The 14,984-nt window shown below is 36.8% G+C and overlaps 1 protein-coding gene across 1 annotated transcript in view; it reads right to left on the bottom strand.

Annotated features, from left to right (window-relative positions):
- Positions 1–14,984, bottom strand: part of MYO3B (myosin IIIB) — a gene marked incomplete at both ends in the record, with an annotated part of 209,923 nt that overhangs the window by 32,163 nt on the left and 162,776 nt on the right. The window contains 2 exon segments of the mRNA XM_080622032.1: positions 6,758–6,911; positions 7,780–7,843. Coding sequence (XP_080478158.1) covers positions 6,758–6,911; positions 7,780–7,843 — 218 coding nt within the window.

The raw sequence follows: 14,984 nt of genomic DNA, 5'->3' as shown, positions 1-14,984 counted from the left end.
ATACAACTAGCAGACAAAATCATAACTCTATCAAAGTCCATGATTACCCGCTTAGCCTTTTTCTTACAAAATAACCTAAAACAAAGACACTATCAAAAGTCTTCCAATAGAGGGGAAAAGTTACAAAAATTATGAATTGTCTCTTTCTTTGCAAAACACAAAATATAATTTTGGGAAATATTATTATAGCTATTCTCCTAGGACAGAACTGCGTGTGCACCCTCAAAGCCCTGTACCTACTGTACTTGTTCTAACAAAGTTTGCTTAAATAAACCGGTGCAGTTTTTTGGAACAGAAGAGTAATTAATTAGGAACCACACTATTTGCCTGAGTAGATCAGTCGTCTGAGATACGCTGCTGGTCCAGAGCACTAGTGACTGAGGCAAAATAATAAATATAAGGCTGCAGGAGAATACTTAGAGAAATTTCAAGCAACAACAACAACAGAACGGTGAAGTACTGCACGATGAAAGGCTTAACTACTAACAAAAAAAGGGCAAAAAGAGGAGCTAAGACAAACCTGTATGTCATGAATAGAAAACGAAGACAGAAAGAACAAGTGAACTGAAGCTTGGATCAGACAGTGGTAGCCATTATGTACAATACGTGGTGCAGTAGACATTATGTGTTAAGAAGAGAAACCGAACCTCTATTAATCCTTTCAGGCACAGCATTATTGTGTGTATGTTATACAACTTCATTAAATATCTCATATTTCTTACTATTATTTTTCAGTATTTCAGTAAGAGAAATTTGCAGTCTCTTTTTATTGCAATGCAGCCATTATGAGCTGAATTTCAACTTGTTTTATACAGAACAAGTACTGAGCTATCTCTGGAGAACTTTACTGCAGCTTAACTGTGCAGTTTACTTGCATCTTATTTTATCTCTCACCTCTGATACTTACCAGTCACGGCTGCAGGTCAAATCTTTTTGCACTGGAAGCAATCACAATAACCAATCCAGAAGTAAACCAGCCTATAATGAAATTCGCTGCCTAGGGCTAGACATAGAGCTAACATGTGTTTAACAAATGAAAGCTTGTATTTATCACTTGTCACTGTTTGTGTCTTTGTCTATTGGAGGGGAAAAACAATTAAGAAGCTGAGCAGTAAAGAAAAACTTAAGAACAGCCCAATTTCTTTTCAGATTTGTTGGTCTGTTACTTTGGTAAAATGTAGTGAACCAGTTCATGGGTGAACCAGTTCAGAATACAAACATCATCAGTACAAGTCTCAGCTGGAAACTTTACATAGGGCTGAGAGAAGTTCAGCTGACTTCACTTAATGTTTGCAGTCAGATTTTCTGAATCCACATTGGAACTGTATGGCGCAGAACTGAAATACTGAAACAGAGTTACTGTATTTTTCACCCTAACAGGCTCCCGCCCAGCACAAATCCAGAAAGTGGGAACTCAGGCTTTCCACAGGATGAGAGGTGATGGTCCCTCCTGTGGCCTCCTGCAGAGTCCCACCACGTACAATGAAATGTACAGTAATAGGTTTACTTGCACCAGCAAAATCCATCTGCATACATATGCAGCCTTACATACAAACAGTGATGACTGCTTTGAGACATAGCTTTATTTTCAGCTTATTTTCACAAGAGACATCCTAAAACATATCTTCTCCTTCCTATGATTTAAACTTATACATTTGTAAGGTAAAAAGAATTATTTGGAAACATTATTTCTGTTTACTAAGCCTAAAGGCCAGCATTTATACCAGGTGTGAAGAGGTCAGTAATCCAGTGATACTCTTCTAAAGAAAAAAGAAAATGAAAGATACTTTTTCTCCTGGTCATGTGCAGTCAGATTTTGGCTCAAAAGCCACAAAACAATACTGTAAGCAGGATCCTTTCAATGGTAATTTATTATACAACATGCCACATCAGCAACTCCTTTGCCTGAGGCTTCAACTGCAACATGGCTAATTGTAATTCCTCTACTATAGTGTGGTACATAGTAGGGGAATATTGTGGAGATCTCATAGGCCTTGCCATAACTACAGCATGCTCGGTACAATCAGATAATATTATGTTATGCTACCTTGGCCTTTCCAGTGTTTCCTGTAACATTCAGATTATCTCAATATCATGCTATTTTATTTGCATTTTATTTGCAAAAGAATGACCAATTCAAACCTCACCCACTCAAAAGAATGCCAAAACAAAATCCTCTACCCTCAAAACCTCAAAACCTCATAGCCTCCAGATATGTAGGGAATTTTTAGTGTCAACTTTTTATAACCAAGAGACCCAATTCTGCTGTTATGATTCTACTGACTACAGTCAAGTTTTTAATGATTTATATTCCTTCAATGTAAAATTAGTCTCACTGGGGGGCTTAAAAATGATGAAATGAAACTCATGATTAAACAACTAAAAATAATTTTAAATAGATTACAAATTCTTTCACTTATCCTGAATGATAGGATTCTGAAATTAATGGCATCCATGTGTCAGTATCATCCCATCTGCCAATGACAACTAGTTGAAAGCCCATGCAGCATTTCACACTATATTACGTAGCAGCAGATTTGTTTTTCATTTAGTAAGGAAGGTTTGCTATGATGGAATCAAATAGGAAGCTGAGTTACACAGACAGAAACAGCTGAATGCCTTGGACTGATCTTATTCTCACATACAGGAAAAGAAGCGGCATCTTTGGTTATAAGGCATCCGGATCTTGATACCACATTTTGTGTGAGATACTGCCTTTTCTTTACTGTATCTATTACGGTCACACCAGGATACTTTCTGTGAATGGAAGGATAAAAAGCTCTCCCATTTCCAAATTAATAATGATAATAGCTTTGCCATAGCTGTTATCTTCTTTAAAAACAATGTACAAATATGAATTAAATGAAGTCAGAGTTCAATTATGCTGTGATGTTTGACTACTATGTAGAATAAGATAGTTCCCTATATTTAAGCACCTTTCACTCGCAAGTGCAAGATACTGAACCAAGACTATACGGCTGAGACTGAGGCAAATTAGGGTATTTCCAAAAGCAAAGTCTGATGCAAAGAAAGCTCAACTCTGAAGCAAAGACCAATCACCTAAGTATATTCTCTGTGGTTCGGGTGTTTTGACATGATTATGGTCTGACAGAATTAAAGTTGGAACACTTCATCAAAACTGGAGTTAAGCCATAACAGTTAATGAAGTAATCATTATTTGAAATTTCCTGTTTATGATGATGAACCTGTAAATATCATTCATGTGACAACAACCAGAGGGTAACTTTTTGGGAAAAATGTCTCCCATGCCCATAATGCCCCTTACTAAAAATTGTTCACAGTAGTGTCTGAGGTGGGCAGCAGTCTTCCTCCCCATCCATCAATAACTTAACACATTTCAATATCTACTTGCCCTTCATCAGTGTGAAAAACAGGGATCACCTTCACATGTTCCTCCAAACCCAACACAGCTACACCTACAAATCACATTTTTATGATTGCTTTGCCAGAAAGGAAGAGAAAAATGAGCAACATAAAAAGGACATATTGCAAGGAAACCATTCCCAGTCACTGACAAGTGGGAGTCCAGCTTGAAACACACCAGGCCCTAATTTCTACTAGTTTTTGAGAACATAAAAAATTAAGAAATCGAAGGTTATATTGGAAATGGCCTGCTGACTTTTACAACTACAGTGCAAGTTTCACTACCTCAGTGAAACTCACAGGCTGTGACTATGTACAGTTTGCATAATTCCATATCTCTTAGAACTGTGGCAAATTTCATTACCTCTCACAAAATTCCAATGTTGCAGACAATAGTGTGAGTAGCTAGGCCTACATGGAACATCATCAGAAGACATATATTGTTCTCCCACGTGAGAATGCCCGTGGCCAGAGACATACTGTGCATTTTCTTACTTGTTCAAAGCGTCTGTTAACATCAAGAATTACGTCATCCTCTGATCAATGCAGAGATACTATTAGCTTTCTTTTTACAAACACATTTCCTTTGCATCTCAGGAAATCGGTCATACTTTTGAGGCAAAATTACAAGTTACATTGGTAATTGACCAATGAAGCACTCACTTCTCATTAATAATTTCAAATATTCTGACTATCTCATCTGTGGGAACGAATACCACTACTTGGCCTCTGAACATTGTATTATTTTGATTCTTTCAGTACTACTTTATTGTGACTAGAATAGTCAACTTCTGGCTTAACTGTTACTATTTGCTTGTCCTCTCTGCCTAGGCAGTGTTTCACAGAGAAGACACTGGAGAGAATCCTTGACTTTGCTACTAGTCCTGCCCCACCACTTAACCTGTGCTGCATGCAGTTAGGCCATACTGCTCAGTCTTTCTATGACCAAGTGTAAGGGCTTTTGAAGTGAAAAAGAGGGTTTTGTTTCTGCATTAATTACAGAGCACAGATTTGCAGGATCTTTGTGGAAATTTCAGTCTATTTTTTCTTTGCCAATCTTCTGCTGACAACAGGCAGCCTGTGCTATTAGCTGGATAACAAGATGTGAGTGAATAGTCTGCTTGAATAACACAAAAATATGTAAACTCAACCATTTTTTCCCTATTGTGTTCTGTCCTTCCTTGACTGCACTAGAGCCTCACCTACTAAGACCTCAAGACAAGTATGCAGCCTGTCCTTCCTTCTGTGTTTAAGCCTGGATACGGACTCCCTCCTTCAGCAAACATCACCGCTTCATAAGTAGGTCATAGACCAGTGCAAAAACCTGACACATTCCCTTCCCCACTGGCCTGTGTTCCGGGTCCACAGCACTACCACCAGGCTGCAGACTAGTCTGCCTGTAATGTAACTTAAAGAGAATTCAAAATCAATCTATAACATTGCAGAATAAAGTCGCATCTATGAAAAATAACTGTCTTCACATTGTTTGGACCACCTAGTGGACAGCTTTTTTGTGTGTGAATAACAGCTTATGTAGCATAGCCCTACATTATAAAACACATGTATTTTATACATGTGTTCTTATTCCAAAAGGTATTTGTTGTTTCATTTAGTTTTCACAATAGGTCTAACAATAATCTCTGCTTAAAAAAGTATACTTCACACAACAAGACTGAATACAGATTTTGAAAGCATCTGAATTTCTGAATGCAAGCAATGCTTTTAAAAGCACCCAAGGAAGCTATTATTCTTCAAGCAGGTTTATTTCCTTAATAGTTAATCACTGAAGTGTGATTTATATGATCATCTATCTGAGTATCTTCACGCCTACCTAGGAAAATCCTTAGTTTTCTGTATCTGCATGCTTATTCATTTACCCATACATGTTTCTTGAATAGTTCAAATCAATGTTGCATTTATTTCTTCTTCAAACTCTATCCTTATATCACTTCACATTTTTTTAAGTCTTTAAATTACTGGGTAATGGCTCTGAATCACATTCTTCCTAAGGGTGTAATTCTGCCAGTTTTACTCTAATTGTTTTACCTTAGACACAATGTCTTTGATTTCAAGGAGACTAGTTGCAGGGTAACATACAATATCCACTGAGAGAAAGGATGACAGATTCAGGCCCAGACTGCTTTCCTCAAGAGGATTTGCTGCAATGAAGATATTTCTATTTGACAGGTTTATTGTTTAACATGTAATAATTTACGATAGTAATGCACACATCCCCTGCAGTCCCACACTATGGATTCAAAACCCATATGGACAGAAATGCATGAAGAGAGAATAATGGATTTCTCAACCTGCTGTGTTTACATACTCTTCTGTTTTTAGCACTAGAAGCACTTTATGGCTGTGTAGAAGACTAAAAACATTGAATTTGCATTATTTTCTGTTAACAGAAGGATCTCCCTATAAATACCTGTTTTCTTACCTTTACATTTTAAGTTATTTAATTGAACTCCGTAAAGTTTAAACACAGAAACTGCCGGATTAGGGCTCGAGTATTCACATAAATACTTGTATACTTACAAGACGAAAGTTGTCCCATTAAATATATAAACAGAAATGTTACTGCATGGCACAAAATTATAAATAACTAATTTTCAGTAATAACTTGGAAAGTAATGTGTTATCATTTATATGTTGGCTCTAGTTACAGATATCATATTATCAGCCTACATCATCTTAAACTACGGAAGGTATTTTTTGATCCAGTATTAAAGTCTGTATTCACAGATTTGCTAGGACACAATGACAACAATAACAGAGAAAAGTGTTCTGATAGGTAATGATTTCCTGTAATATTAAAACCTGAACCAGTTAAAACCCAACAAATGTCATAATGTTTTACTTCAAGTTTTCAAACTGCTACTGACCATGGCAAAAATAATGTATCACCAAATAAATCAAAAATACACATTGCATAGCTTGTAGAATTATTGCAGACTTTCCTGTGTTGCTGACTGAATGTGTGTGCGAACAAATAAGTTGTCTTTCATTCTGCCAAACACGAGAGATTTCATTACTCTTTTCCACTTTTGAGGCTGGAAGGCTAAGGAAAGTTAAAGCTCTTGAAAGTCAATTTGATTTCATTAAAAGGGTATTTTGAGATTATTAACCATATTTTTAGCATAAACTGTATTTAAAAAATCTTCATACTTCTGCCTATGTAATTCATGTACTTAAAGGCTTTTTTATATTTCTAGGTTGAAAATGTGTAGAAGAAAGTTAGTTGCTTTCTGTTTTCTGCCTTCCAAGAGACTGTTAAAAGACCTCATCAATATATAAAGCAAGTTACACGCTGACAATATGTAGGTTATAAATAGCAAACGAAAGATCTCTGTTACTTTACTATATTTCTTACCTGCTTTCTTATGGGATCTCAAGGGACTTGATAACTGATGCTCTGCAACTGACCAGGACTGGCTAATTGATTGTGAAACACTCATTTTGAACCAGTGTCTTTGAATAAATGGAGAAGCAGAAATCTTATCCAAATCATTCTGGAATAAAGAATGCTGGTTTAGGCACATAAGAAATGTATTGATTCCACTCAATCATAGTTAGATATAGTTCTGACCTCACAGAGAGCAACTTCTTATATTTTACAACTCTGTGAAACGTCTAATGCTAGATTTAAGTCACACAAGATTCTTGTGGGTTTCAGCAACACCGACTTAGCACCCACATCACAAACATTTGTTTACTTTTTCCATTTAACTTATTTATCCCCTTTCCTCATGCAGTTAAATCATAGCATGCACTGTATGCTGATTTCCTCTCATAGTTAATTTGTATCCTTAGAAAAAAGCTATAGGAAGGTATTAATCTGCTTAACATTTCTAAGTACATCATCCAAGGGATTTTGTTTTTTTAATCTTACATATGCTCAGCAGAGTTACTGGCAAAAACTGTACATTTTCTCCATTTCATCCTTTCAACATCAAATGGTAAGCAGCAAAAATTGGATCAGACTTCAAAGACTATGCTGTGCTCCAAGTCACAGAGCGACTCCTCCATTTCACATATTGAATTCGAGCAGGATATCAAAGTGCTACCAAAGAACCTCAGGTCCTTACTAAAAAAGAGTCTCTAACATCTGTAGAAAGTGAAGAGCACAGACAAATCACCTCAGGGAGCAGCTAGCATTTATTCTCAGCAGCAAATTTCCAGCCTTTTGATTCTCTTATTCACTGTACCTCCCTGTCTTTCTACAGAACTAAAGTTCTTAGCAAGCAGGCTTTTGTCTCAAAGACTTCAAAACATCACTAACGGTTTCATGTTCAGATGGCTATGCCAAGCAGCCATGAACACATTGCAGAACTGTGGACTCAGGAATTTGAAGTTATAATGTGACGCTATTTTAGAATATAAACTTACAGCTACCTTTTTTGTTTGTTTGTCAGGAAAATCAGGCACCACAGGAGAAGACTGGTTACTGGTTTGCTGCCTAAAGCAAAGAAAAATAAAGTATGTAGTTTAAATATCATAATTTCTTCATTCTTAAAAACGGTTTACTGACATAGACTTTTTTTTTGTTGATTTTCCCTTTCTCCCCTCCCCCAATTTCTAAATATGCACATACAATCAATTCAGAGAAAACACAGACCAGATCCATTTCCTCTTGTAAGGAAGTGCATGTTATTAAACACAGTAACAGCCTATGAGCAATGAATTTGTCATTAAAAATTTGTGGATATGTGCATATGTGTAAAATGAGTTTATAAGAATTCTATGAAATCGAAGTAATGTATTAAAATTAATTTGACAAGATGTCGTGAAACCCTTTACATGAAACCCCTTTTTTTTCTTTTTTCTTTTTCCCCAGGGCTGTGAAAAGCTGTTTTCACAGAATTCAAACTTAGAGACTCAAAATCCGACAGATGAGGAAGAAGTGAAACGCATGGCTTCGTGTTCTCCTAAAGTCATTTGGGTTAAGCACAGAGCAAGGAGTAAAAGTTCTTAGACTCTTTGTCTATCTATTATTATTTTACCATCACATTATGTCACCAGAAAAATATTAAAGGCCAATTCTTGCTCTCATTAATGCTAATTAAAGTATCATAAAACCCCTCTGTAGGCCCTGATCCTTGTTCGCAGGCCTTTGAAGTCAATGGATCTCTTCAATAGCAAAAGTCCACCTAGACAGAACTTGCTTCAAAATCTTTAACTATGCAAAAGCAAAGAAATATACTACCAATTTCATTTGATGGATAAAACCCTGAGGTTCATAGATTTTATTTGATAAACTCTTGGTCCTAAAACTTGGATTAAACCCAGGATTTTCAGATTATCCAAACATGCCTCAGCCATTATATCATTACTCTCCAACCTCCTCACAATCTTTCTGAAAATACGATTAATGGCAGTGGTATTTCTACCCATAAATGAAATAATCTGATATCTAAGTTTCAGTCATAGGCTTTTGTTTAAACATATATATCTTGGCTTTTTTCATAGACAGGAAAAAGCTTTACAAGGTACTAAGTAGCTCTTTCAGTTTTACAGTTGCTACAACTGCATACATTTCAGCCCTTTCAGTTGCAGTGGCAGGGGGGAATAAAAAGAACAAAAATTTCTTTACTGATTAAAAATTATAATGTATGTTACCTCAAATTTCATCTTTTGTCAATACTGAAGTTTCAGTCAGCAACACTGGTTATAAACTACTCTTGTAACAATAGAACAACATGTTGGACTTCAGAAAATATGTCTGGCTACAAGTGCATCTTACCTTTCAAAACTCACCTTTAAAATATTTTAGATTAAAATAACACTACTAAAAGACTTTAAAGAGTTTAGACTATTGTGTATTAAATTTGACAGCTGTATATCACCACGCATATGCATTAGATAACACGTTTATTCTGTGTCATCCACAGAGGCTACTGAAGTATTTCAAGCCTTATTTGCAATAGGTTTTAGGCTCTCAGGTTAAGTAAGTGTATCTGAATGTGTTACCTCAGCTCAAGAGCACTCACTTGAATTGTTTCAAACTAATCACAACAATGATGGTAGCATGGTTGTCAATAAGCTACCTCAGGGTGTGGGAAGAAAATGAAACATTGTGTAAACATTCAACTTTTCTGTAATGTTGCAATTTTGTGAAGTAAGTTTGGATTTGGTTGTCACATCAGGGAATTCTAAATTCCCCTTTATTCTTTGACACTAAGAAAGAGAAGGAAAACATTAAGCCTAACTGTAATTTGAATTTAAACTACTGTTTTCCTTGGAGGAATGGAATGATCCGTTTTAAAAATCCATTCTCATTTTGTACTGGCACAGTTCTTGTACAGGAAGTATAAAATATATCTGTGACTGTATTTAACACCACATTTGTGCATGTGCCATATTTTCCGTAATGTTCTTTATTACTATTTATCTTGTATATGTATTATTTAGATAGCCATCTATTTAGCAGGATTACTTAGATAACTTGCCACTTTTCCCAAAAATTATTCAAGCACTTGCTGAAATGATTCATCCCCCCACCTCTCAACACTGCAGAAAATAAACCCAGTATGAGCTAAAAATCATGACTGATCCCCAAATATCACCGTGGTGAATATAAAAATCAAAATCTGCAGTTGGATCAGTATGTTGCAAATGGCCTACAATGCCAAAATGGACTGAACTGTCATCTAAATTTAAATATTCAGATTTTGGGGTTGCTTGGATTTGGATCTAAATCTGCAGCCTGAACTAATTTCTATCTTCTATTAAAACAAATTACATCTAGAATTTAGTGTGGTTTTGCAAGCACTTTAACTTTGCCAGAGCTAAAGCACTGCCTAAATGTTTCAAAAGCATGGAGGCAAAGTTTAGCCATTTGCCTTTTAAACACTCCTAAACTGGGTTATATTTGGCGCAAGATACCCCATCCTTCCACAGAATGTACTCTTGCTGATATAACTATGTACTTTATGGTTACTAGCTTTTACTCACAAGCTTTTAGTTGTAATTTTCTCCCCAGCTCTACTGAGAAGAGGGAGTGACAGAGCGGCTCGGTGGGCACCTCGTCACCTGCCAAGCTCAACCTACCACAATGTCAAACTGGCAGGGAACACTTCTGAAAACACACTGAAAACACATCAACTGTAGATGCTGAGCCCCTTGAAATCAGTCTCTGAGCTATCCTGAACATTTGGCTAGTATGCAATAAGAAAAATGCCATAGCAGTAGTTAGTTCATATGAGCCAATCAGTGATGTTAGCTTACGTTCTCAAATGCGGCATTTGAGGCTGATTTTGAGATGCAGGGTATTTTTAGCTATCTTTGAAGAAATTGCTTGTCCTATGGTTTCCAAATACGCTTATTTTCAACATTTGCATGAAAGCAGTGTTCGGGTCAGAGAGATGAGATCCTGTCAGCACACTTACCTGGGAAAGGTGCAAGAGACCCAGGTTCATGTGCTTGGCTTCAGTCAGGCAATACAGCAATTTGCTCCTGAATGCTCAGCTACTGAGCTATAATATGCCTCAGTCTGCACATATGGACTGTCTATAAATCACTCAATTAGCAAGTAACATTGACAAAAAGAGAAACACTGATTTTTAGGGCCTGTCTACACATCTGTATAGTATATAGCCACACTATCCTTAGCACTGAAAGCAGTCACACCATAGCAGCATAAAACTAATAGTGCAGACTAATTTATGCTGGAGAAAACCAGCTAGTTTTGGAGTTATCCTGGCCATTATGAGTGCAAGTCATGGAATTCAGATTTTCATAATTTAAATGTCTTTAAAAATCTTAGAAACACTCCTAGATATTGCACTAGAAAGAATACAGCTCATTTGGCAAAAATAATGTATACCTGAACAAAAAAAAAATTAACTCTTCCAGCATGGGTAGATGAAAAATTCCAAGGGGATGAGGAGGAAGAAAAAAAAGTGATTACACTAAAAAATTGTGCCCAAATTTCCATTTATGAATCATGAGTAATTATTTGAATTTATGAACTGTAAAGTAATCAGAAGCTTGCATGAGAGCAGAATCAGGCCCAACGGTGTGCCACAGGAATTGCAGACCACCCACCTATTTCCATCACAAGCAATAACCTTAATGCTAGCTGTGATTACAAATAGAAAAGTGAAGCAACTAAAGGAAAGCAGAATGTCTTTTCTCACAGCTTTTACTGTGGAAAGAAATGGAAAGTCATATTCAAAAGACGATTTACACAAGAAATCACACACAGAGTGTTCAGTTTCTGTGGACAGAAACTGAAATTATCTAAGGAGGAAATTATGGAGCAAAGTGAGAAAGACGTAAGCAGTAAATCACCAGGACCTGATGCCATTCATCTGGAGATTCTGACAAAAAGCAATCAACTAATATGTGGAAATGTGGCCCTTTCAAGCAGCTATCCATGAAGAATCAAAGCACACTAACATAATGATTTTTTTTTTTGTTGTTGTTTTAATCAAAATAATCCAATGGAAGTTTTGTTATTGACTGACAGAGTGAACCTCACTTTAGTGAGAGGCAAGCTGCAGATTGAGTCAAAGCAGAGCAGATAATAGAAGAGTTTTTAGATGGAAAAGTTTAATTCACACAGTTTCTGTGTGGGTCTGTGCTCGTGTGAACTGAAATAATGTTTAATCTCTACTCTCAGTGATATACAGCATATTATGTTTATGTGCTAACCTGCCAGTGTCCATGTAGGTGAATCCACGTTGCATACTGCTTCAATGGGCCTCCAGCATCGCAAAACTTTTATACATGATCATTGTTCTTTTTTCAGGCACAACAACAATGCTGTGTGAATACAGCTGACCCAAGGAGTATTCCTCTGGGACAGTTTTATACTTACTCCCTACATTTAAAGCAGCAATGGCTGCTGCCACTAAGATGTTATAAAAGCGGCTGACTTCCAATGCCAAATCCACTGGCTGGGAGATGTTAGTTACATTTTGAGAAGTGACTCTGTATTTATAAATCATAAAAAGAACCTTAGCAAATCACCTAAGCCATCTCCATTTTCAGATAAAAATCAGCTACTCCTACTAGTCTGGGTTTTTTTGAGGGGGTTGTCATAGATTTGTCTAAGCTGATTTTTAAAACCTACAGTGATGGAGATGTCAAAACTTCGGAGTGAGCAAGCAGCTGCATGGTACTCAGATGCTGTCTGGCATTAAACCATGACATCAAGGTAACCTACACAGGACTTAGCTTACCGTCAGTGATCTTTTCTTGATGCCTAACCTAATTCTTCTGTGCTGCAATGCAACACAGTTATTTCTTGCCTGATTGTCAATGGAGAACAGTTTGTTTCTTTTCTCTTCACATCAGCCTATCATGACTAGAGAAATGATACCACAGGTACCTCAGTTTTCCATCTCCCTTAGAGATCTCCCCTTATCATGGTTTATAGAGATATGTGATCATCTTTTTTCTAGCTGAGGGACTTGCTTATTTTCTTGCTTATTTTATATTACACTAACTGAGGTCTTGACGGTGATGCGAAAATGTTATGATGCACTATATGAGGTAGCATGTATCCTCACTGTTACTACCCAATGTAAAATTTGGAGGAGGGTGTCATTACTGACTGATATTAATTTCATTTTCATTCTATGTACCTCTGTTTCTAATTCTAATCCAGCCCTCTTAAACCTTTGTAACCATTGCTCACTTAGTACTGATACAAATTTAGTGATCAGATTTCAGTCAAGCCACTAATGAGTAGAAACAGGCCTATTTCTGGAACTTGGCTTTCAGATGCATATTTCTTGTAGAACACAGCAACACTGATACTTATTCTTTGTTGATAACTTTCCAAACACGTGAGTTGGCATACCTGTGCAGTTTTGTTCAGGCTTTATTATCCAATCTTGATTACCTAAGTCTCATGTGAATGTCAAGAGCTTTACTAAAATGAATGGTTTCAGAGAACCTACGCTGACCAAAGTGTGAATATGACACCAAGTAGCTAAAAAGTGAAAGACGTTACGAGAAAAATCACAATGAATTCAACCCAGAAGTATAAACTGCTGCCCATGTTCTAACATGCACCCTTAAGACACAGAGCTCCATAAGGACACAAAGGAGCAAGGGATACTCACTGATGTCCAGTTACAGTTACAGACATAGAATCATAGAATAGTTAGGGTTGGAAAGGACCTTAAGATCATCTAGTTCCAGCCCCCCTGCCATGGGCAGGGACACCCCACACTAAACCATGCCACCCAAGGCCTCATCCAACCTGGCCTTGAACACCGCCAAAGATGGAGCATTCACAACCTCCCTGGGCAACCCATTCCAGTGCCTATCTAATATATATATCTAATATATATATCTAATATATCTAATGTGTAACAAAGTCACTATGTAGAAAGCATTCTTTCTGCTGTACTACATAGTATAAGGCCACTGATCATGTACATATAGCTAACTTATATTGTGATGTTCAGCATTAGTGAGCTACAGTTCGTGAGCTAGAGGAAAAAAAAGAACAATAAGAAGCATTTTCCTAGGTAAGTATCAGATCAGTATTATTTAATACAATTTTCATTTGGGAGGGAAATGGATAAGAAGATGGTGGAATATGCAGGTTACAGATGCTTTGATAAGATTCTAAAGGGATTTAAAGATACTTGAGGATGACAGCTCTGTCTGAACAAGAACATGAACAACGTAGCATGGATTAAGGTCCTTAGTCACTAAACTGTAGGTTATCCTGCTAAGAACAAGAACATTTATGAACAATATATTCACTAGAGATTTGTCAGCCTAACAAGTTAAAAATCACAGGATGTTTTAGAAAATTACTTCTCCTTTCTCTACAGATTATTCCTAATTAGCTCAAGAGATCTTTAATAATAAGTTGAAATTATAGCTATGACATTGAAAAATGCAGCAACTTTGACTTCATGCAATGACCAATTGTAAAATGGAGGCAGACATGAAGTGAGGTAGGTGTCCACTCTGGCCTCATGAGAGAGGAGATCCTGTCATATTCCTCCCTTCTCTAATGTCTATTCAGTTCTCTGCAGAAGGGCAAATCTGTTCTTCAGCAAGGTTGTAAAAAGGGCTCTGAAAGGTTTTCAGTTTCCTCATTTGAATTCAGTCTTGACTGTGTTTAGCTCTTTAAATAACTGCCCTTCTAAATTTTTCAATAAGCTACTTTGGGAAACGGTTTGACTGTGATTCAGTTACTTCATACCATGCAGGCCTGCAGGCTCCTCTCAGTGGTTGATGATGTCAAGAAAAGGCTTGGCAAGTGTCGCATACACAGACTGCATTTCAGGGGTAGAATTCAGACTTAGTCAGTCTTCCAGGTGGACAATTAATCCCATGACCCTTTTTTGGTAGAAGGAGTCATGGGCAACTTCACAGTTCAGTGGAACTGAATGGAAAAACATCTTCAACGACACAAAGCCACTTCCCTGCTAATGTTTCTTTATTTTTCTGCACCTATTTCTATTCCTATTTGGCAATTCCTAATGAGTCTTTAATTACTTTAATACTGGTTTTCAAGTTAAGCATGTAAATGCACAAAACATTTAACACACAATGTTAAATGAACTAATGCGTGCATTTAATTAACGTCCTACGTCATGTATTAGTTGGAGTTCGCTTACATCCTGCAT

Source organism: Psittacula echo (genome assembly GCF_963264785.1).
Source record: "Psittacula echo genome assembly, chromosome: 6".
Taxonomy (NCBI): Eukaryota; Metazoa; Chordata; class Aves; order Psittaciformes; family Psittacidae; genus Psittacula; species Psittacula echo.
Note: the sequence above shows the minus strand (reverse complement) of the source record. Positions and strands in the feature narration are given on the sequence as shown.